The following is a 25,078-nucleotide window of genomic DNA, read 5'->3' as shown; positions in this document are numbered from 1 at the left end:
CGAAGGCCGGCGTTTATTTGTATTTAGTTTTATTTTATTTTCATTTCATTTATTATTTTTTTTAATTTATATAAGACAAGGCATCTACTGCCAACAACATATAAACAGAAGATTTTGGAGCATTTAAAAGTAGAGAATTAAAAGTAGGTTTCTTGAATATATATATTTAAAAGAAATAAATAAATAAAAACTGCGATTGGTTGGCAACCAGTCCAGGGTGTCCCCCGCCTACTGTCCAGAGCCAGCTGAGATAGGCGCCAGCACCCCCCGCGACCCTTGTGAGGAATAAGCGGTCAAGAAAATGGATGGGTGGATGAAATAAATAAAAATAAAAAAAATAAAAAGGTCATCTAAGGTAAGCGAATAAAGCAACATTTTAACCTGGATATAAAAATATATACACTCGTGACTGACTTCACTTCTTTGGCAGCTTCAGTTTGTGTGCAGCACAGCAGCTCAATGCTTCTTCACAATGTTTGCTTTAAACTCTGGGCTCCGCTATACCCGAGTATGCAGATATCAGAGAGTCAACTCAAGCCGTCTTTATTTATATAGCCCTACTGGATTAATGTTCAATTATAATTATTATTAATATTTTCATTTGAATCTAATTTTATTTAATTTCACACTTAATTGTATATATTTTTTTAATATTTTATTCTATTATTTTATGTATCATTCAATCTATTTGTATTTTTTGTTTATTTTATTTTACATCTAATCCATTTTTCTTTTTGTCTTTATGTACTTTTTGTTTTTATTAATTCAGCTTTTATTATATTTTTTCATTATTTTGTCTTTTATCCCTCTGTTTTTATTCAACATGTCATTTTATTTGTTTATTTTTGTTTGTATTTAATTTTAATTCATTTGTAATTTAATTGAATGTTATTTTAATATTTTATTCTATTACTTTATTCATCAAAGATTTGTATTTATTTTTTTGTTTTTTTTTATTATCATTTGTTATTTTTTATTTTTGTCTTTATTAGAATTCTGTACTTTGCAGAAAAAGACCTAGCAAGCAAAATGTGCCAATTTGGCTGTCGTGTAAATGCAGCATGGAAAATTCTATTCAAATCCAGCCTGTGAGGCTGCGGATCCAGATTGACAGGTAACAAACGCTGAAGCCTTTGTGGAGGTACGCACGCCCTCGCCAGTGCTTTTGTGAGGCTGTTCCTGTAAAGCATTAAATCGTAGTTTAGTTTGTCTCCAGCGTTTAGTCTGGTACGAAAAGTAACGTTGTAATTTGTGGTTTCCTCCAGTCGAGTGTTTGGTACCACAAAAAAGGTGCTGACTGGCGGCTCTTATGTAACCTTCCTCAGGTACGACGCTCGTAAGACTCGGACGTCCTGCGGGGTTTGCGAGCGCCAGCCCGGCGGTCGCGTCATGCTGCGCCGTAACAGCTTCTGTCCGCCGCAAAAGTGCTGATTTTGAGGGAAAAACCATCCCAGGAAGAGCTTGTATATCTGTTTAACGTCGCTATTACTCAGCTTTACTTTTTTTACCCGACGGCAAACTTCAACCGGGAGCGTCAGTAGACAGCTTGAATTTTCTTGAACAACACTCAAAGCACTCGAAACGAAAATGCTAAATGCTAACAAAAGCTAGCATAGATGCTAGTGTTACATCCTCAGCTTTGGCACTCCTTTAAATAGTCCGGCCCCATACAAATTTCCCTTGATTTACATTGGCAGGGGGAAAAAAGTGGTCTTCTTGCCTCTAAAGTAAATAATTGGTCACTCTTGCAGTGATTGAACGTCCTTTTTGGACATCATGTGTAAAAGTGTGATTAGCTGCCAGACGTTCGCTCACAGCGTAAACATTCGTCCTGCCTTTTCTCCTTGGGAGTTTTACACAGATTGTCAGTGTGGTTTACATCGGCTGCCATGCGCATGCATGCTTGCGTGTGCGTTTAACTGATTATCCTAGCCGCATTTCCAAATACTGTCTTTTTTTTAATGACCTAATCCCAGCCCCATTTTTTGAGGGTTCCATTATTATTGACCTCAAAGCCAAAATCTTGAACACAAGGCCCAAATAAAAGACCTCACAGAACACCTGTGGTAGACATGCAGGAAACTATGACTCATCTTCTTCTGTTTATTCTTCTGCGAAAAACATCCTAAGACGCTTTTACCAATTCAGGGACACAAGTTTTTTATTTATTTTTTTGTTTCTTTTTGTTTCTGGGTTGTTGTTGCATTCATACGCCTAATTAGTCAGTGGGATACGATGTTGAGGCTGCACAACTGCAACTTTGCTGTTTGGAAAAGTTTCCATGTAAAGTAGTACATTGACTGAAAAGTTCAATTTATTCTGGAAGCTTGTAAGTCATTTTTACTTACTTAAAAATTATTTTCCTCATTGAAAATTAATCTAAATAGAAAACAGGTCCAACCCCCAAAATTAAACACAAAAAAGTTATGTTTTTTTTGTTTTGTTTTTTGTTTTCCATCCATCCATCCATTTTCTTGACCGCTTATTCCTCACAAGGGTCGCGGGAGGTGCTGGAGCCTATCTCAGCTGGCTTTGGGCAGTAGGCGGGGGACACCCTGGACTGCTTGCCAGCCAATCGCACGGCTGTTTTTTTTTGTTTGTTTTTTAAATAAATTTAGCTATATATATATATATATATATATATATATATATATATATATATATATATATATATATATATATATATATAAAATAGAATATAAATTTAGCACTGCACTGTATAAGAGAATAATATTAGATGATGTGAAGAAATTTTTGAACATACTGTGGTTTTCCGCGTGTTGGATGTGTCCCTTTACCTCGTGCACTGTCGTGGACGTTCATATTTGTGTTTATATTTATGTTTAATTCACCTCAGTGCCAGTTAATGGTGCTGCTATGGTGCCATCAATTGACAGCTCAAATGTATGAACAGACTTACAGTAGTAGACTAGATCATGCAATGTGGTGGCCATGTTGGCAAGGGCAATGTTTCCAACAAAGGTCATGGAAAGTATGGACTCATTAGCTTAGCATTACTAAGCTTGCAACTTAAAGCGGCATATTGTATCTACCTAGTATCACTATTGTTGTTTGTTTGTTTGTTTGTTTGTTTTACTCAGGTGCTAGTCAAGTACGGATCACTTGAACATTTTATTGATTATTTATTTATTTATTTATTTATTTATTTTATGTAAAGCCCTTATCTATGGCATCCAATCGTAGAGGTGGAGAAAAAGCAAACACTAGTATCGGGGTTCATGAACACCACCAGAAAACTTTTCAAACAGTTTAGGCCTCTTTAAGCCACGAAAAAAAATTACTGTTTGGCTCTGATGAACGACCCCTTTCCCAATTCAGCTTTTGCTCCACTTGTGTTTTTTCAATGTCAGTGACTAGTGGGGCATTCTTGTATGCAAATTAGTTTTATGTCAGCAGTTTAACAAAACAGTCTTAAGTCAACATTCCCTGTGACTTTTCACCTTTACCAGACTTCCTGCTAACCTGGAGGCGGTCTTGTTAAATTAAGACCTGGCCTCATTTCCTGACTTTTCCCTCTGGGATGGCGTGAAGAAAGAGTGGGTGTGGAGACACATGGCCGAGGTGTCAAGGAATACCAACTACAGTATGTTTTCCAGGAACCGAGCGCAAGCAGCCTAAACATCCTCAGCCGCAGTCAAACCTGAGTCCACTCACTCTTTCGCCGCATGTGGTGGTCCTTATTTCCCTCTCCCCCCCAGACGCTCCTCCTCCTCCTCCCTCTCTTGGTGAAACTCCTCTCACCAGCTTCCATCAGACACTTGTGAGCACCAAGTTGGACGCGGGACGCCGACAGCATGGGCCGGTGGAGCGCGGCGATCGTGGCCTCGCAGCTTGTGCTGCAACTTTGCACGTACGTGAGAGCCCAGGCTTTAGGTGAGTGATCAATCATTTACAAGCTCGCCTCATGTTACCTTTGATTGGATTTTAACAGCCTCAATTTTCTACAACGTGACGGCAAAGAAAGGTCGAGCCGCTCCGCCGCCGTGTACTCGAACCCACTTTTGTTTGATTTCGCTGCATTATGGATGATGAAGCCGAGGCCCGGAGAAACAAAAAAAGGAATATGATATGAAGGAACGACCAACACATAAGGAATTATACATTATGTGTGAAAAGTGAAACAAATCCCTCAGAGTTTCAAACCTCCTAGCTGCAGTGAGCAGGCTTTTTTCGTTTTGTTTTTTTTAATTTAAACATTTGCTCCCGGCTCAGTCGCACACATGGAAGTAATCAGACACAATCTGATAGTGACCATGAAGGTCTCGCAAAACTCAAACTGTGGGAAGGAAAAAATTGCTGTTTACATCTAAAGGCACGACCAGCAAAGTTCTGAGTATCAGATGTCTCAAAGATTATCCTAAGCAATTATCCTGATGTGTGGACTGCCATAAAAGTGTTTTGTTTTTTTTCCTCACCAATCCACTTGAATAATGGTTGACAATCGGAAATGTTAACCCCATTCAGCATTTATGATGGTAAATCCTCGATTCACTGACATAAAACAGAACAACAGCCAATTGAAAGGGTGTGGGTACACCCATGCCGATAATCATGCCAAATGTGATGTCTCAGAGAGATTATTCAAAGTGATTATCTAGTGCAGGGATCTGCAACCTGTCGCTCTGGAGCCACATGGTGGCTCAGTAGTAAAATAGTAAATTCTAAATTGTAGAAAAGTATTGATATATATATATATATATATATATATATATATATATATATATATATATATATATATATATATATATATATATATATATATATATATATATATATAATGATAATCAGGCCTCATCAGATATGTCAGAAAAGATTGATGATCCCGTGGTGTGTAGTGTTAAGAGTTTTCTTCCCCCTGCATTGTCTGCTTAGAAAACTATCGGGCTGACTGTTGCAAATTTCAACACCGATTTTGGCCAAGCCAACTATTCCCTGATCAAGAGTTGAAATCGAACACCAGCAAATCAGGAAGCTCGGTGAAGCTGAGTACAAAGGTTTCGATTGCTATACTTTTTCTTCTTCATTGTATTTTCTGAAAGTTTTGATGTCCTGTCCTGCCTCTCACGGGTCAGACTTGGTACTATAATAGAGATCTGATTTTGGGAAGGAGACTCGCTTTTGATTGTAATTGTTAAACACGTTTAATAACATTTACGATTGTTTTGGGCTTAAAGAATTCCTCTTAACATACTCCACACGGAGCACAAGGATAATAGCTCAAGATAATATTATACACATCCAACTTTTTTAGGAGAAATAAAATAAAATGAATAAAGGGTAAAATGACTTCTAAAACACTACACCACAGGATAATCTTGAGATGATTGATTAGGGGCCTTTGTTAACATTAATCAGAGGCAGGTAATCAGGCTTCAAATCGGCCCAATTATCAGTATGTGTGCACATCACGAAACACTTTAATGCCAACACCTTCAACTTCACATTTGAGCATTTTGAGGAGGAATTTTGAGGAATTCCAAGCCTGGCTGAATCTGCAAGAGAGGACAAATGGCTGTTTACAGTTTACGAGCTTGCTAACGAATCCCCCGGGTGAATGATGGGCCACCTTTCAGACGTCCATTAATCGGCCGTTTGATGAAAAGTCCATCAAGTCCAATAAACAAGCCGGCGTCGTCCGTCATTCCCCTCCCGGAATGTGCCGACTTCCAATCGGGAGCGTTTCATGTGAAATCATCCATTCCGTGTGTGATGTTAATGGATGAATATTGATGCCTCACTGGGAGCTGCCGTTAATCACGCTCAAACGGACTTTTTGGCTGCGGAACAAAGACTTCATGCGCCTGGACCAAACTTGCAAACATTTTTATTATTCTATCACTTCTCACTAAAGTGTACTTTTTATCGCAGTTACAACATTTTTGTGCAAATTCTAACTAAATGACTGACTGCAATCAACAGCTACGTACATGTCTTTTTTTTTTTCTTTTTTTTTTGTTACATTCATGTTAACATGCTCGTCAGTTCGCATTTTGAATTTGTCATTTTTCTATGAATTGTAGAGCCAAATTTTCAAAGTTGTCAACAGTTTTCCAAATAAATAATCCTGGAAACGACGCAATCGTCAGTATGCTTATTTTGGGCGGCAATGAGGCGAGCGAGAAGTGGGGTCGAGGGACAATTTTGGCGCAGCGTTTGGGGGCGATTTTGGCAGCTAGTGATAAAGGGCCTCCGCCGTCTGCTTTTCGGCTGCTTATGTATTAATGATGTGTGCAGATGGCGGCCCACACACACACACGCACACACCTACCCCACATCCTCAAATGGCTTGGCCCTCTCCTAAGACACATTATTAAAGGATAAACTGTGAGCTCAAGTGTACTCCGTCAGCCATTTTCAGCACGACGAACCTGAAAATGTCTCCTCGCATTCGCATCACACGTCAAATGTCTTTTCTTGGACTTGGAGTGACGGCATTCTCTTCTGGTTGGTTAGTTAGTTAGTTAGTTAGTTAGTTAGATCCAGCACTTTCCTCCATTTTGCCATTCAGATATCACGGCCCTGCTATATCGCAGATATTTCTGTCAAACATATCATAGCGCAGTCCAGTTGGCCCAATATAACTTTTGCGGATTACTATGAAGTGGATGACTTGAGAATCTACGTAAAGGAAAAATAAAATTTGAACAAGCATATTGGTATTTTATTTATTTATTTGTTTATTTATTTGCGTAACATGACTACTTAGTTAATTATGCTACTGGCTATTTTGGCTAACAATATCAGATTGTTTATGGTGGAAATTCTTGCTATCAATAAAGTTTAATTTTTGATGTTTTTTTGCAGCTTTTTAGATTGAAAAAAAAATATGAAATACTGATACCCATACTGTGCTTAAAAAAATGTAATTTGATATTATTGAATATTTTCTATAAATTTTTATTATATATTTTGAACTACATTTTGAATATCATGAAAAAGTATATTTAAGTTTCAATGTAATATCAGCATGCGTGAGGGTCAGTTCAAGGCTTAAATTATAAAAAAAATATTTTGTGTTCCCTCATTTTGTACTTTTACATTTTTAAACAGTCAAAGTTATCCTCATATTGTGTTTAATTAAAGTGTGTGTTTATTCACTTTAAATTGTGAAATTGTGTGGCAGGGATATTTTTAAGGTTTAAACTTTCAAACTTTCTATCTATTTTTTTTCTTTTTTCTTTTTTAAATATGTTTCCAATGTGTTGAAACTATTTTAGACTAAGTTTCAATTTTAAGTATAGGGCATGGGAGGCTTAAGGTATAAAACAATATTAATATTTTTCAATTCAATTATGTATTTTCTTTACATTTTTTTTTTTTTCAGTCAAGCCAAAAATGTTGTTCACATATGTTTAAGTGCCCACATGATTAGTCTAAACACAGCATTCTGATTCATATTGAGGAATTTAAATTTAGAAGCAAAATCCACCTATTTTTAATCCATCTCAGGGGGCGGCAAAATGGCCGCCCCCTGAGATGGATTAAAAATAGATGGATTACCGTCTACTAAAATGACATCACAGTTACGCAAGGGCTCAGGTAACAACCAATCACAAGTCATCTTGCCCTGAGCAACTGTGTTGTCATTATTAGTCGACAATAAGTGACAAAATGGCCGCCCTCCTGGGATGGATAAAATGGGTGGATTTTGTTGCTTAATTCATATTATAAAAAATGCCGTGTTTACACTAGACGGGCTGCACAGAACATATAATTGGAAAGAATTATTATTTTTTTAACTGGACTTCCCTTTGACTTGGAGTGTAATTATGTTTTCACTGTGTTTAAATAGTGTGATTTTCGACTATCACAATTTTATTTTATTTTTTTTAATCCTCTTGGACAGTGTATGACCTGCTGACCTCACCCGACTGCCTGCCCGACCTGCTGCAAGGCGGTCTGGTGGAGCAGGGTGCCAACGAGGCCTTCATCCTGGCCTCCTTCAAACTGCAGCCCAAGACCGGCACCACCGTGTTCGGCCTGTACAACCCGCGGGACAACAGCAAGTACTTTGAGTTCACCGTGATGGGAAAACTCAACAAAGGTATGCATGATGAATCCTCCCATTTAGAATTACTCTTGAGTGGGTGAAATTCCAAGGATTTGAACAATTTTAAATTAAACAACTTGATTACCAAATAATTAATTATTTTGAGATCAGTTATCGCCTCTCCTTGATACATTAGCATAGTTGACACCAAAAAATCTGGCATCTTGTAACATTCAGAAATAAGCATCGATGGCGTGTTTATTAATGCAAATGTGCCAACTTTACTGCGGCGCACATCATAAATGAATCAGAGCGCTGCATAAGCATTACATAACTGCGATCAAGCACGCATGGATGCCCTTTGTGACTTTAATTATCATATAAACCTTTAATGCTGATGTTGTCTCCGGGAAAACGGCTTACACGGACAGAAATGCAATGCTACTTATTTCCATATATCTCATTTGTAGTCTTTTTGTTTTTGTGTTTTTTTTTTCCAATGTGTTGAGGCATGCAGAAATGTCCCTGTCAAATTGGATCAGTAAATATTTATTATGTCACAGCACAAATGACTCGGAAATTTTGTTGCAATTTATTGACTTTTACATCGCATCAATTGTCATTTGTCACCAATATTTGTTTACACTATGACAATATACTTTGTAACATTACCATATTTTCCGCACTATAAGGCGCACCTAAAAGCCTTCAATTTTTTCAAAAGCTGACCATGCGCCTTATAATCTAGTGCGCCTTATATATGGATCAATATTGAGCCGCAACAGGTCTCGCTGTCAAGACGCTATCGGTGACCCTGCACGATCGGTGACGGTGACGCACATGCGCAGAAGATCCCGCCATCTTGGATCGCGAGCTAATACTAATATTTTACCTCAGAGAAAATAATAAAACAGCTGTTTATTCATTTTGGGAGGGAATGGAGTTGTCAGAGAGCTGGTTTGTAATCTATTAACAAAGTTTGACTGACCTATCTGACTGTTTTGTTGACATTCCCTTTAGCGCAGCACCATCTAATGGATGCATAACGTAACCCCAGCCTCTACTGTAGCGCCTTTTATCTGGGAAAAGTTTTTAAAATCTGTCATTCATTGAAGGTGCGCCTTATAATGCAGTGTGCCTTATAGTGCGGAAAATACGGTACTTAGATTTTCATGATTTTCACATTCTACTTTCAGCTTATCTATGCTATGTTGACTTCACGTGAGCTCGTTTGCTTTGCTATCACCTTCAGGCGTGTTGCGCTACCTGCGCACCGACAAGAGGACGAGCTCGGTGACCTTCAACAATCTGGTGCTGGCGGACGGCAACGTCCACAAACTGTTGTTCCACCTGAGGGGTCTCCAGCAGCCGGGCGGTCCTGGTGGGATGGACCTGCATCTGGACTGCAAGCTGGTGGAGACGGTGCAGGATCTCCCCGCCGCCTTCCAGGGTTTGCCGGCCGGCTACGGCATGGTAGAACTGAAGACCATGCTGAACAAAGATCAAGTGGGTGCCCCCCTCATCCTCACACCGTAAATTATGATTTACAGTATGGCTAGTTGAAATGTGACTCACTTCAACAGGAGGGCTTACATGAGCTCAAGCTGGTGGTCGGAGACACCTTTGAGAATGTTGCGTCTTTGCAAGACTGCCATTTCCAGCAAAGAGACTCCGTGCAAACCTTGGGTAAAATCATGAAATAAACCTAACCTGAAAACTAGCACGACACTCTTAAAGCTGCTGGGTTAAAAGTAACCCAAATTGAGTGAAATACAAATAGCTAACCCAGTGATGGGTTCATAAGGGCCCGAGCCAAAACCATTTTTGCAGAAGAACAACAAATGTTACATTAAATTTACTTCAACTTAGTACACAACTCTAAAATGTTGCCCAGCTTCAACCCTGCTGGATCAAAATTATTTAACCAAACCTTAGGTAAAAGTACCCAGTGATTGAGTTTGGAAAACAACCCAGCATTTTTTTGTGTGTGGTCGCCCTAACCTTGATTTTTTTTTTTTTTTTTTTTTTTTTTTTTTTTTTTTTTGGTAATTGTTCATACATTTTTAGACTTCTATCAAATTTCTGATATTTTGGGCATTTTTATGGACATACTATGGTCATTTTCTGTCTCTCTTTTTCTGTCTCTCTTTTTCCTCTTATAGACATTTTTGGACATTTTTCTGCCTTTTTTTGTTATTGGTTTTCTCACATTTTTGATGATTTTGTGGAAATTTTTTGGTAATTTGGGGGATTTGTTTGTTTTTGGACATTTTATGGTTATTTTTTTGAATATTTCCTTTTCTGACTTTTTTAAAATGAATTTCTCTATCATTTTTGGCAACTTCATGGACATTTTTTTATGCTAATTTACTGGCGGGTTTCTTTCTTTTTGGACATTTTATGGTCACTTTTTGAACATTTTTTCTTTCTTTTTTTTTTTTTTTAACTTTAATCTACCTTTCATGTCTTTTTCTGACAACTTAAAAGTTGGACTCGACATTTTTTTGAATATTTTTTCTATTTTTTATTCAGTCAATTAATTTCACAAATATTTTATATTTTATCTAATAAAATAAAAATAATTATGTAAAAAAAAATCAAATTTTTCTTTTAAAAATCCACAGCGAGCCACGGGAGAAGGACTAAAGAGCAGCAGATTGCAGACCCCTGCCCTAATCCCAAACCCCAATTTATAACCCTTGAACCTGGTCCAACCCTAAACTTAACTTGAACCTGTAACAGTTATTCCCTAAAATCCCTCCTTAAAAAAACATGTATTTGACCTTAGAAAAATGTATTACTTCATCTATTATCACTGGATGTCTGTGTTTGGTTCTCAACTGCATACGGCAGCTGATAGCTGCCTGTTCCTGTGTTTATATTTGTCTAAAAGAGAAACTGAACCAAAACTTAACTCCGACCCCAATTTTTCACCTGACATGATCTTGCCATCAGGCGTCAACACCAAGCAGCTATCCAATCAGATGATGGAGTTGACCAAAGTGATCAACGAGCTGAAAGACATCCTCATCCAGCAGGTAAGATCTCCTTCATCAATCTTCGGAGACCCCTCACATGATGATGACCTAACGTGAGTCTTTGCAGGTGAAAGAGACCTCCTTCCTCACCAACACCATCTCCGAGTGTCAGGCTTGCGGTAAGATCACCACCACTGATTGTCATCTTGCGGCGTTAAATTGAAACGTTAAACTCGTGATGATTACCATCCGAAGGCCTGGGCGGGACCGACGTGGTGAAACCGAGGTGCGGCCCTGGCGTGTGTTTCCGCGACGTCACCTGCCAGGAGACGGCGGACGGCGTGGAGTGCGGGCCTTGCCCCGACGGCTACACGGGAGACGGCTTCAACTGCGACGACGTGGACGAGGTATCTCATCGCCGTCACCTTCCTCGGAAGTGATGCAAATGAGCCGCCCTTGACCTTGACCTTGAATAAATAAAAGCCCAGTCGGCTTTTTTGTGCGACCGCTTATGAATATTGCATGTGTACCGAGCAAGAACAATTAGGAGCTGTAGCGTATGTAAGGAGAGGACGTGTGAGGCAAAAAATTAACATTTCACTTCATTAAAATCCATGTTGTTTACATGAGCGCCCTGTTTTTAATCAAAACACATTGAGTCGGTTGAAGGTGACTTGATACACATGATAAATGACATAAATCATCACTATAAAGTGTCAAGTGACACCTTAATTAACATTACAGAAATTACAATTTTAAATGCAAGGTCGATTTCCCCCTCCCCCACTTTATGTAATGGTCATACAAGTAATTATCCTGTAGACTATGTAGTTGTTAGAAATGATTGTTTTAGTTCCGTTTGTTTACATTATTTAGATTACATTTTGTTTACTCCACCGCAATAGGTTTGAAAAGTGTGTAGAATTTCAGTTTTACTTTCAAGTATTTTACAAAATTATATCATGTACCACTGAGCCACTTATGTCATTCAAACCCAAAAATGTGTAAACACGTGTTTTAATACTTTGTCCTTCACTCCCCAAAATATATTTACACTTTTTGTTTGTTTGTTTGTTTGTTTGTTTGTTTTTGCAAGAGCATAAAGTACAGTTTTGATGCAGCTTCTGACTTCAAGAGGTGGCCTAAAGCAATTTTAGTTTTTACAAAAAAACGGCCATCAGGTGGCAGCAGAGTATAAGAGATCAGCCAAGGCCATGTTGCAACAAGCTCTTTTTGACAGTATTTTCACCAAGAATGTGAATATTGATGAAACTTAGCTATATTCTTAATGCCAATTGCTGCAAAACGGAAACCGATAACAAATATGCTTTTTTTTTTTTTTTTTACCTGATTTAAAGAAGAAACTCTAATCTTTCTTTTGGTAGAGTCCATGTTTTATAGCAATAGAACACAATATTCTACGGGACTTGCTTCAGCGGGAGTTGCTTCAGTGAAAATGGCTGCGAGAGATTGAGTTAATGTGCATTGTTTTCCAAGAGCTCCACCGTAATTCTCAGATATCAAGTAGAGGACTGTAAAGGATTTTCATCGAAGTATAACAGAATTTAATAGCATCAAGAGAAAGTAACTATGGTAACTTGTCTAGTTCAAGTTCATAATTTCTTGCAGTGCCAGTTCAACCCTTGCTTCCCTGGAGTCAAGTGTGTGAACACAGCGCCGGGTTTCCGCTGCGATGCCTGCCCGTTGGGCTACACCGGCCTGCCAGTAGAGGGCGTAGGAGCGCTGTTCGCCCAAACCAACAAACAGGTAGGTGATGCCATAATAGAAATACTTTGGACTGTACACATTTGCTTAGTTTTGTTAGTCAGTCATTCAGTTAGTTGCCAGTCTTCTAGTTCGCAAGAAAATCGGTCAGTAAATTTTAAAGTAAATAACTACTTTTATTCGTGCCAAATGGGACATTTTGTAATTATTAAGTAAAACTGGCTTGTCGAGCAATGGTGGAGGTCTCCTGATATGACAAAATGTCCTGAGTTTGCTTTTTTTTTCCCCAGGTGTGTAATGACATCGACGAATGCAAAGGCCCAAACAACGGCGGCTGCGCGGCCAATTCCATCTGTCACAACTCGGAGGTAGGTGAATCCTCACATGGCCGATGTGGTACTGTAGCACCAGATGTGTGAGCAAATGTGTTCCGGACCCCGCAGGGCTCCTACCACTGCGGCAGCTGCAAGACGGGTTTCACGGGCGACCAGGTGAAAGGCTGCAAGCCTGAGATCAGCTGCGCTAACAGCCTGACTAACCCGTGTGACGTCAACGCGCACTGCGTATCCGAGAGGGACGGCTCCGTCTCCTGCCAGGTTACCGCGTGCTTTCTTACGAACGTATATGAACGTAGATTTCGCCACCATCATACATGCTAAACTTTTGTTTCACGTGCTCTCAGTGTGGAATCGGCTGGGCTGGAAACGGATTCCTGTGCGGGAAAGACACGGACATTGACGGATATCCTGACGAGAAACTCAAGTGTAAGGACCCCTCATGTAAAAAGGTAATTTGAAGTCCAAACGACACACTATCTTAACCAGCCAGCTAACTGACAGACTGACTCACAAAAACAAACTAGTTACTTATCTAATACCTAAGCAACTACCATAAAGATTGACTGACGAATGAACAAAATAACTACTTGACAGATGTCCCGATTAACTTCCCGAATAACTACCACCCTACCTAAGTAACTGCTTTTTAACTCTTAGGTCCTGTATTTTTGGCCAATCACACGACTAACTGACAGGTGGATCAACTGATAAATAGGGATGTAACAATAAGGGCAATATCGTGATATCGTGATATTAAAACTGCCACAATATATTCGTCGTCATGTTCACAGTATTTAAAAGGAACATATTTGTTAAAAAAAAAAAAAAGTCAGGTTGATTTCCATTTGTGCAGTTCTAGCGCCCTCTAGTGGCTAGTTTATTAGTGCAATTTATTTTTTATTAGGGATGTTTTGGCCTTCTATGTTCAAAATCTACGCTAATTGTCAGATGAAGGGGAACCTAATTTGCTTGTGAAGCGATCAATGTGTGCTTGCATGAGCAAGTAAGTGCCTCAATATTGTTATTAGAGATTGTAGATGGTTTATATGCATTGCTGTTATGTACAAAAGCACAATATTGTGCTTTTTTTTTGTATGAGCTTTTTCTTTTCTTTTTTTTTTTTTTTTTACAATAATGTGATCTTTTTTAAAATATCGCCAACGCCCCCACAATATCGTGATAATTATCGTATCGTGACCTTCATATGATAATATCATATCGTGTTTGGATATCGTTACATCCCTACTGATAAACTGACAAATTTGTTACCCACCTTCCTTCCAATCAAACTGACTGACTGACTGACAGACAAACTACCTACCTAACCAACTGACTTACCAACAGATGGACTGGCTGACTGACTAACTGACAAACTACTACTGTACCTAACAACCTGACTGACCAATTAACACACACTGACAGACAGACTAACAAACTACGTACTATCCATCTAAATGACCAACCATTGGGTTAAGGCTGACTGACTGACCAACTAACCAATCAATCAAGTAACTGATGGACTGCCTACCTACCAACCTACCACTAACACTTACACTAACTAACTGACTGACTGACTAACCCAAATATGGTTTTATGTTCTGATTTCAATAAAAAGAAAATAACTTCCTACTTACATCCTACCTAATTACCTATAGACATACTTACCTGCCGACCACGGTGACTTGACTTGGAAAAAAAATACCACCACCAACCTACCAAACTAAATTAGGTTAGGTTAGGTCTGATCAAATGCCCGACTGACTGACTGATTGATTGATCACTTGACTGACCTACCAAACTAACGACCTACCTACCTAAGTAACTAACTAACTAACCAAAACAAGTCTTCTTCCTGATTTGGATGAGTGAAAAACATTTAGTTTGATGACATCTCCACAGGACAACTGCATCTTCGTTCCGAACTCCGGCCAGGAAGACGCCGATCGAGACGGGCGGGGAGACGCCTGCGACGACGACGCAGATGGTGACGGCATTCCCAACGAGCAGGTCGCCATTCTCGATGCTTCCAAAGCAAAACGTCTTTCCTCCAATTTGTTTCGACGAACGCAACTTTGCCGCTTTGGGTTTCAGGACAACTGCTGGTTGAAGCCCAACGTGGACCAGAGGAACAGCGACAAAGACACACACGGCGACGCCTGTGACAATTGCCGTCTGGTGGACAATCCGGACCAGAGGGACACGGACAGCGATGGCAAAGGGGACGCCTGTGACGATGACATGGATGGAGACGGTACTACATGGGTTCTCACACCTTTCTGGGTCCAGGGCCTGGATTTTTCCCCTTCATAATCCTAATGTACCACTAAATACCAGTTGAATTATTCAATTTGTATGACCAAAAAGAAGCATGATGGAAAGCAATCACACTGAACATTGTCAAATCATGGTACCCATTCATATGTTGCAAATTAGTTATTCATCATCCATGGTAGAAACTTTCAACCCGATGTATGCAACTATTTTGCCGAGGTTGTCCAGTGCAACTCCACATAAGCAAAAGCATGAGCGAGCTACAAATGATAAAAATTTATAGGATTTGACACAATCATATCAGAGCTTTCAACTGACCCGAAGCAAAGGTTGGGAGCAGTATTTTTCTTTAGTATGATATAATAATTCATTTCAAATTATTTTACAGACTCCCAAGCAACTGCTCGGGGACCCCAGTTTGAGAACCACTAGAGTACGCAAACGCGAGACGAGCGACGTCACAGCCGATGATGACGTTCAAGTTGCATAAGCGGCAGCATAGGTCTATTCTTAGCTTTTCCGTGACATTAAAACTATTGGCGAGTCTGCCTCGTCTGACCCCAAAGTGAACGGCGTGATTACGTCTTGCAAGCCCAGCGGCACTGGAAATGCTTCACCTCCATTGCTTCTCTATGACCTTTATGGTGCTGATGCTGCCTGGGATGAAAGAAGTCCCTTTAAATCGGGAACAAGAGGAAACGGTTTAAAGTGTAGTGCAACAGCGCGCCCTAGTGGTCAAATGACTAATTGCACCCTATTGCACTCAGTTGTAGAATTGCTATAAAAAATATAGTACAATGCAGAAAGACAAATGGTACTTTTTTGCATCATGTTAAATAAATCTAAAAATATCACTATTAAACTAAAAAAAAAGGATACAAGTTAAATCAAGACAAAGTATACATACATTTTTTAAAGGAAATTTACAAGAAAAATCTGAACAATCAATCACTCAATCAATCACATTTTATTTCAGACACAAAAAGGTCAATAAAATAACATAAAAGAGAACAAACAAATTTGTATTGTTTATTTTTTTAGCATAATTAATTTTGTTTTGTTTTTTTTAATTAGAAACATATTACAGACTTTAGAGATGGATTTTTTTATATGCTATGTTAAAAAAAAATCTAAAAATCTATCTATAATTTAAAAAAATTAAAAAGAAAAAAAATCAGAAAATTGTGTACTACATCAAATATTTAATGAAAAAAAAAAGAATTTAGGAAGTACAATGTGTATGTGAGAATAAATGAGAAAGATAATTGATTGATTGACGGGTGGCTCGGATCATCATCAGGCCTGAAGAACTTCCTGGACAACTGCCCGCACGTCCGTAACCCAGACCAGCTGGACCGCGATGGCGACGGCGTGGGAGACGCGTGCGACAGCTGCCCCGACATCCCCAACCCCAACCAGGTCAGCTGCTCAAGCTCTGTATTATTTAGAAAATAATACTTTACTATTTAGAAATTGCATTTTAAATGTACGTTTTGAAACTAAACGGAAAAAAAATCCAAGTTTATGTTTTACGATTTCTTGCCTAAATGAGTCGCAGCTTTGTATTATCTATAAATAGCAAATTTCAAAACAGGGGTTATACAACAGATTTTAACACCCACCTCTACTTTACTTGCAGTCTGATATTGACAACGACCTTGTGGGCGACTCGTGTGATACAAACCAAGACAGGTAAGTCCAACGATATTTTGGACTTTTTTTTTTTTTTTCCACATTCCAGTAGTTACCCGTTTTCCAAATTCTGCACTTTTTGCAATGAAATTCCCAAATATAGAGGTATTTTGATCGGTTAGTGGTTCTAATAAATGTATTTGTACGCTGCTGTAACATTATGGACAATTTGAACATTAGCACTTCAATTGAATATAAAAAACATTTTGTACTGTTTTTATTGTTCATCATTCTACTAAAGACATGTTTTTTCTCCCGTTATAGCGATGGCGACGGCCACCAGGACACCAAGGACAACTGCCCCTTCGTGATTAACAGCTCGCAGCTGGACACCGACAAAGACGGCGTGGGCGATGAGTGCGACGACGACGACGACAACGACGGCATCCCGGACGTGAAACCACCCGGACCAGACAACTGCAGGCTGGTTCCCAACCCGGAGCAGACCGATGACAACCGTACGTAGCCAGTCGGGCAAACATTCTTTGGTGTTGGTGGCGGACCAGGTCATGTCACTTTCCCTAAAATTTTCAGTACAAGCAATTTGGGCTGTCAGTGTGAAACTCGCGCACATTCATAACACATACATGGTCCTGGTTTGCAAGCTTTTGTCAGGTGACATTAAGAGCAATTTTAGGCTTTGGCAAAAGCTCTTTTATTTGCACCCACTTATGACTCATGCTGAGTCTCAAGGCTCAAATTCAGAAGAGCGGAAAGCGAGACTATAGCAGGCGGCAAGAGCAGGAAAAAAACTCATACAAAATGTCAAGTAAAATTTGATTCCATCAGTCAATAAAAATTGATGGTTAAAAATAACAAATACTTTGTGCAAGAAAAGTATTAAACATACAACATGCAGTATTATATTGTATTGAAAAATGTATTAAAAAAAATTATATACAGTAAATGTATGTAAAAAAAATTGTAAAGTAAAAAGTGATGTACAAAAAAAATACATGATGTCATTAAAAATATCTATAGTTAGGACAAATGGTTTAATTATTATTATTATTTAAAGGTTACTCCTGGTCTCAAAGTATGAAACATGCAATACAATCAAGATCTAGGAATACAATTAAAATAATTATATATATATATATATATATATATATATATATATATATATATATATATATATATATATATATATATGTGTATATATGTGTGTGTGTGTATATATAGTACAGCGTAATATATACCATAATAAAACAACCGGCATTTAGAAAAATTGTACATCAAATTATGTTTTTTCAAATTATAAGAAAAAATGCCAAATCTTCATCAACAAAAATAGAAATCATAATGATGCAATTATCAGTATAAATGGATAATTTTAAATGAAAAATACGTTTTTTGATTGATTGATTGATTGATTGATTGATTTTTTTATTGAATATATAAACAAGTAGCAAAAAACAAAATAAAAATTAAAAAAAAAGAAAAGGAGAACCTTATACAATCATAAATTAATCAGAGTTTACATGTTCAAAAGGGAGTAGGAAGAAGTTAAAAACTTATCTTGTCCTACCCCTTATACATTATATATTTAGACTTTTTTCATTATTACTACAATACTAGATTAATATTTTTCAAAAGGAAAATGTATAAACCTGGTCATGTATACAAGTGCACTTAGGCATGCATACATTTGCCAGCAACATATGTTAATAAGTTAATGAAAATGAAGATAAATAATTTGATTTTTAATAACCTAGCAAAAAATAGTCGCTCCAATGATAAAATTTTGCGAACATTTTAAAAATGTCAATTAAAAAATGTGGAAAAATGCGCAAAATACTATCATAAAAAAAAATGAAACACAATGGAAATGAATTTTCAACAGATGAAATTTCAAAAATTAAATGTTACATGAAATTAAAAAAAAAAAAAGTTACATGGGGAAAAAATATGTATCAACTTAATGGTTAGCATTGGACTTTTATTAAATGATTTGTTATAAAGTTTTTTAAAAGTGCATGTAAAATGTGTGAAACATACAATTGAACAGATTTTTTTTATCCTAATTGAATGAAAGAAAGAAAGAAAGAAAGAAAGAAAAAAAGAAAACCAGCTGAACTGTCAAGACACGGAACTAAAGGACTATTCTAAGCAAATTGATGAGCTATCAATGCCAATTATATAGCTTGCCAGCACACACACACTTGCATACGCACACACAGCAGTAATTGCATCCCTCCCCCTCATCCAATAATCCATCCCGTCGGGACAGATTCTGGGAAGGATGCAGGCTGGACTACGCGCTAATAAATGAGCATCAAAATTACAGTGCAGTGATGAAGCACTATTGTCCCTGAAGTGAACCACAAAGAAGTCCAAATAAATAAATAAGCATCAATGGATTTCTTCCCCCCTCAGACGACGGCGTGGGCGACATCTGCGAGTCGGACTTCGATCAAGACAAAATTGTCGACCAGATTGACAACTGCCCTGAAAACGCTGAGGTGACGCTGACCGACTTCAGGGCCTACCAGACGGTGGTGCTGGACCCCGAGGGCGATGCTCAGATTGACCCCAATTGGGTGGTCCTCAACCAGGTAAGAATGCTTAAAGTCAACATTCAATAACAAAAAAGTAACAAACATTAAACTTCACCGCATTCTCCAAAATAAGCGGTGAGCTGTGTCATGCATCAGCGATATTGAACAGATCTTTGTTCCTCCCTCAGGGAATGGAAATCGTCCAGACCATGAACAGCGATCCGGGTCTGGCTGTGGGTAAGAGAGTCTTTCTGGACGCTTCGCCCAAAATTGAACACCCTTAAAGCTCGAGAAAAAAAAAAAAAACAAGAAGATGCCAACTTGGTGCTACTGACTTTAGGTTACACGGCCTTCAGCGGCGTGGACTTTGAGGGGACTTTCCACGTCAACACGGTGACCGACGACGACTACGCCGGCTTCATCTTCGGCTACCAGGACTCGTCGTCCTTCTACGTGGTCATGTGGAAACAAACGGAGCAGACGTACTGGCAGGCCACGCCCTTCCGAGCCGTGGCCGAACCTGGCATACAGCTCAAGGTTAGTGCTTTTTTGTTTACCAACCGGTTTATGACCTTCACCTCGTACCAAGGGAAAAGTAATTGGTTGGTTGGTTGGTTGGTTGGTTGGTTGATTTGTTGGTTGGTTGATTGGTTGGTTGGCAGCTTGCTATTATTCTGTCATTTATTAGTTGACTATGTAATTGGCTAGCTAGATGGTTAGCTGGTGGAATATTTGGTAAGTTGGTTTGTTAGCAGGCAGCTTGAGGTTCATTCTGTCGTTTGTTAGTTTACTAGTTAATTGACTAGCTACCTAGATGGATGGCTAACTGGTGGAATATTTGGTTGGTTGGTTGGTTGGTTGGTTGATTTGTTAGTTAAATGGTTGGCAACTTGCTGTTCATTCTGTCATTTATTAGTTGACTAATTGGCTAGCTACCTATATATATGGTTGGTTGGCATCTTGATGTTCATTTTGTTATTTCTTAGTAACTAGTTAATTCCTAGCTACCTAGAAGGATAACTAGCTGGTATTATTTCGGTCCATTGGTTGGTAGCTAATTCACTCCTTTGTTCATTAATACATTTAAAGTAAAACTACTCCCAATGCTTCTAAAATGGCCAAAGCATAATGGTGAGAAAACAGGTTGGTTTTGGAAGTGCAATCGTGTCATCTCCAGGTCTTTAAAGATACTGCTAGATTCTCTCTCACTGTCACCCTTGCTCACTTTATCACTCTCTCTCACTCGCTCTCTCTCTTGATTTCACTCCCTCTCTCCCCACCAGGCTGTAAAATCCCGATCTGGCCCAGGTGAGCATCTGAGAAACTCCCTGTGGCACACCGGGGACACCCAAGACCAGGTGCGCCTCCTGTGGAAGGACCCCCGCAACGTGGGTTGGAAGGACAAAGTCTCTTACCGCTGGTACCTGCAGCACCGGCCGCAGGTTGGATACATCAGGTAATGTGCTTCATGCTCAACAGACATTTTATCAGGTGATAATTTTATGCTGCCGAGCGACTGTATTCGACTTCTGGGGGATGCTGCTGTTTTGGTTAGCAACAGAGCTTGAACTAATGAATTAATCCACAGAGTGTAGATCTGAGTGTTACATCTTCCTCATACTGAATGTCCTTAAAACGTCTTATTTGGGTCACAACAGGGCCCGCTTCTATGAGGGATCCGAGCTGGTGGCCGACTCGGGTGTGACCATCGACACCACCATGAGGGGGGGCCGACTGGGCGTCTTCTGCTTCTCACAGGAAAATATCATCTGGTCCAATCTGAGATACCGCTGCAATGGTGAGCATTGGATTGTCCTTCAAGCTACTGTCGGGTATTTGCTTCACACTGTGTGGCTGTTAAAGAGACGGCAATTTATTCGAGGGGCGACTGGCCAACAAGAAATTGCAGCTTCACACCAAATTGGAGACTGTGATGTTTTGCAAAAAGTAGTACTGACAAATAAAAGCAATCCATGACAAGGAGGCTTTCAAGTATTTATTCCTCAGTAAGGAGACGACATTTTATACTTAACTCATTTGCTCCCATTAATGTGTAAATACGTTTTTTTTATGTTTTAAGTGTCCCAAAGACGTATTTATACGTTTTTTTGTTTTCTTTTTTTTATGCTAGAGCATACAGAAGCCTTTGATGCAGCCTCTCAACTGCAAAGAACGGTTGCAGAAATGGTAGTTATTACGCAAATGGCCAGCAGGTGGCAGTAAAGCAAAGGAGATCAACCAGAGCCATCTAGAAAAAAGGCTAAATTACTTTGAATTTTAAATAGATTTGTGAAAACTGATGAAACTTAGCTCTCTTCTAATGCTAATTGCTGCAAAACGGAAACAGATAGAAACATACTTTTTTTCCTGATGAAAGAATAGACTTTAATCTTTCTTTTGATAGGTCCCATGCTTTTATAGCAATTGAACACAATATTCTGTGGGCCTTGCAAAATCAGTCAAAATCCAGTAAAACAGCCGGGAGCGAACGGGATTGCGTCTGTGAAAATGGCTGGGAGTGAATGAGTTAATCTCACTCTGCACACTTTGCTGAAGTGCTCGGTTGTCTCCTTGCCCTCAGTCTCTCTTGGATAAAATGCAGTTCCTTCCCGAGGAGTAATTACAGAAAAACCTCAGTGTTATCTGTTATTGTTACTACTTAGGGCTAAAACATTTTATACACTCCACAGTCCCCACTTTGCTGAAGCCTCAGTCTCCTCTTGGATAAAAATGGCCTCTTACCAATACGTGCATAGCATAAAACCTTTTTCCGATAACCAAAGCAAATATTCTGTTTCTTCTTGTCAGACACCATCCCCGAGGACTTCCAAGAATTCAGCACTCAGCACGGCGTCGACTCCCTCTAATCTAAAGGAAGAACAAACCGTGTGTGTGCGTGTGTGTCTATGTATGTATTTTTGTGTACATTTTCAGTGTATTAGCAAAGCAGCATCCTCGTACTGTATGTGAATCATGTCATCACGAACAACATTCGATGTCACAACAGAAAATTTGACATGTTTACTGTAATAGAGCGTCATCATTTCATTCATTGTAGTTTTTTTTTCATATATATTATATGATGCACTTTTATAGTAAACAGCATTGTTGCTCCTTGGCAATAAATGGGATATATTTTTGTTTATTGGTAATATTATCACAATATACCCAGAAATATAAAGGTTGTTTTTTTTAAGCTTTTTGTTTGTGTTTTCTTTTCTTTGTGTGTGTCGTTTTATATTTTTTGGTGCATTTGATCCTCTTGGCAGGTCTAATTATTAGATCATGTATTTGCATGTTATACAAATGCTAATGCTCCAATTCTTCCTCTGACGCCACCATACTTATTACAAAAAGGGGAGAGTAATGTCCATGAATTTTCTTCTGCAGTAGAGGGCGCCATTTTCCAATACAGTACACTACGGCTGTCACGTCCGGTGAGTAATTTCCACCAGCGCAGACCAATCTAGTTGAATATTTGGTTTTACAATATTAGAGTAAATACAGTACATTTATACAAATATAATATGAAATATGCCCTGATTCAACATTACTGACGTCAACATGTTGCTACTATTTGTCATGGTCCAAGAACTCACTTTTTCAAAGTACCACTTTATTTTATTTATTTATTTATTTTAAATACACTTAATTCTGAATTATTCATAATGTTTAGGTCAATGAGGGTGTTGTAAGACTACTTTTTCTCATATTCTTCCAAAACTCACATTTTGCAATGGTAAAAATAAAATAATGTTCCCACCATTTTAGAAAATGGCCTCATCTTCACAGCATAAGAACACGATTGCGCAACATGAATCATTACATAAGTGTACTGCAGCTGTAATTAAGTACAGTTTCATATTCCAGACTACGCTGAATGTTCTTTCAGTATGCAGCTAGAACAGGACAGACAGTGATTGGCTTTTCGCGTCGCCTTCCTAGCTGGAGCCATCTGTCGAACCAGCGACTGTCTCGCCATTGTTCAGACAGCGCCGCTTTCAGACGCGTGTGGGAGGAAGTGCCAGACAAATGGGTAGGGGGTGTCAAAATAACTGAGAACATGAAATGTTCTCATCAAATGTGCCCTCTTGTGAACATGTCTATCAAACAAAACCGAGGAAAATAATTTTTTTTGTTGTTGTTGGACGTTAGGCAACTTGCACGAAACTACATGTTTGACCCAAGTGTAGTATTTGTTGCCTTTGAAACTTCACTCTTAAACATTGTCCTGCAATAAAACTCAACTCTTACATTTCTTCCCACGTACTAAAGGAAGGAATATTGGCTGGATTTGAATGGATTATTAACTGTAAAATCAATAAAATTTTATTCAATCCTACTACACGAAATGAGCCATTTTTTTTTGAAAAACTGAATGTTGTTGTTTGTTGTTGGTTTTTTGGGGGGGCAAAGCCCATCCAGATTGAAACTGGATGGCTCTTTTGTAGTCTGAACAGTCACAAAGCACATGGAATCCGATTTTTGCTCAATGGATTGAAATGATATTTTGGAGGGTTTTGGTTTTTTTTTTTCATATTGCATATTGCATGCTAACCTTTGTTAACAATTTTTGAATAAGGCATTTTAATGACAATCTGGCATCATTACTTACTGTCAGTTTTTTTGTTTTTAGCTAGCTAGCATTGGACTTAGGTGCGACCCCAAAGTGTTGTGAGTAATTTGATGTGAATGAGCATGACGGACTCCTTTTGTTTTTGCCTGACAGGATGGAGGAGGTCTTGGACGAACACGCAGCCAACAGACTCAAGACTTGAGGACGTGTGGACGAGTCTGTGCTACATTGATAGAAAGATGCTTTTGGACAGGTGTGTGTGCTATTTGAAGGCAAATGTTGTGTGCTTGAGTCGCGAAGCCATTTCTCAGTGCGCTTTAACCTCTGATGTACGACAGAACATCATTCAGTGCTTCTGAACATGTGCTTTATTAAATGATTGTTGTGCCCAAATGATTGAAAATGGATTGGCAAAATAACACTAAGGTATTTTGAAATCAATCAATGGATGTTAATAGTATGAAAACAAATCTTGTGCACATGTCCAGAAGCATTGAATGATGTCTGTTAGTGTGTTTGTATGGTTTTGTCCCATGGAGAGATTGTGCTCATGTGACATCACACATGGTGTCGTGTGCTGCTTCCATGTACAGCCTGTCAACAACTAGTGTTTGTAACTTGAGTCCAGTTCCTTCTCAATGCCAGATGAATCGTCTGCTTGACCAGAAGCCAAAACATCTTCAATACCAACCTGAACAAGCCACTTTCAATCCATTCAAAACCCAGAAAATGCTTTCTTGCTTACTATTACGCTTCAAAAGGCAAATGAATGGACATAACTCCACCCACTTCAGGAAAAAGTCCAAATTAATTTGCATCCTGGTAGTCAACTATGTACTACTCAACAAATATTTTAGATATTAACAACTCACGAACAAGTCAGTCCTATAACCACCCTGAATGTAGTTACTCTAGTCATCCACAGGAGGGCAGTATTGCATCGCATCTCCGTTGCTTTTCCGTTTTCCTCTAAACTTACGCCACGACTT

At 38.8% G+C, this 25,078-nt stretch overlaps 1 protein-coding gene across 3 annotated transcripts; it reads left to right on the top strand.

The window, feature by feature from the left end:
* Positions 1-1,105: 1,105 nt before the first annotated feature.
* thbs4b (thrombospondin 4b) lies at positions 1,106-23,805 on the top strand. 3 transcript variants are annotated; one of them, XM_077497835.1, is made up of 24 exons: positions 1,106-1,141; positions 3,471-3,604; positions 3,720-3,894; positions 7,868-8,065; positions 9,264-9,517; positions 9,595-9,697; positions 10,967-11,049; positions 11,117-11,168; positions 11,245-11,396; positions 12,619-12,756; positions 13,005-13,082; positions 13,158-13,310; positions 13,397-13,501; positions 14,952-15,059; positions 15,144-15,303; positions 16,624-16,742; positions 16,963-17,015; positions 17,280-17,473; positions 19,392-19,570; positions 19,702-19,750; positions 19,854-20,050; positions 20,797-20,969; positions 21,172-21,311; positions 22,322-23,805. In XM_077497835.1, the coding sequence occupies exons 3-24, from the start codon at positions 3,816-3,818 to the stop codon at positions 22,378-22,380; spliced, it is 2,826 nt and encodes a 941-aa protein (XP_077353961.1). In that variant the 5' UTR covers positions 1,106-1,141; positions 3,471-3,604; positions 3,720-3,815; the 3' UTR covers positions 22,381-23,805. The 3 variants fall into 3 exon arrangements, with proteins under 3 accessions (XP_077353961.1, XP_077353959.1, XP_077353960.1); XM_077497833.1 differs by lacking the exon at positions 1,106-1,141 and adding an exon at positions 1,207-1,325; XM_077497834.1 differs by lacking the exon at positions 1,106-1,141 and having other exon boundaries at positions 3,438-3,604.
* Positions 23,806-25,078: the final 1,273 nt, after the last annotated feature.

Source organism: Festucalex cinctus, chromosome 15 (assembly GCF_051991245.1).
Source record: "Festucalex cinctus isolate MCC-2025b chromosome 15, RoL_Fcin_1.0, whole genome shotgun sequence".
NCBI lineage: Eukaryota > Metazoa > Chordata > Actinopteri > Syngnathiformes > Syngnathidae > Festucalex > Festucalex cinctus.
Note: the sequence above shows the minus strand (reverse complement) of the source record. Positions and strands in the feature narration are given on the sequence as shown.

Coding starts and splice junctions, on each gene's coding strand:
- thbs4b (XM_077497835.1), top strand. CDS start 3,816: ATGGGCCGGTGGAGCGCGGCGATCGTGGCCTCGCAGCTTGTGCTGCAA. Junction 13,502..14,951: donor AGGACCCCTCATGTAAAAAG/GTAATTTGAAGT, acceptor ACATCTCCACAG/GACAACTGCATCTTCGTTCC. Junction 17,016..17,279: donor TGTGATACAAACCAAGACAG/GTAAGTCCAACG, acceptor CTCCCGTTATAG/CGATGGCGACGGCCACCAGG.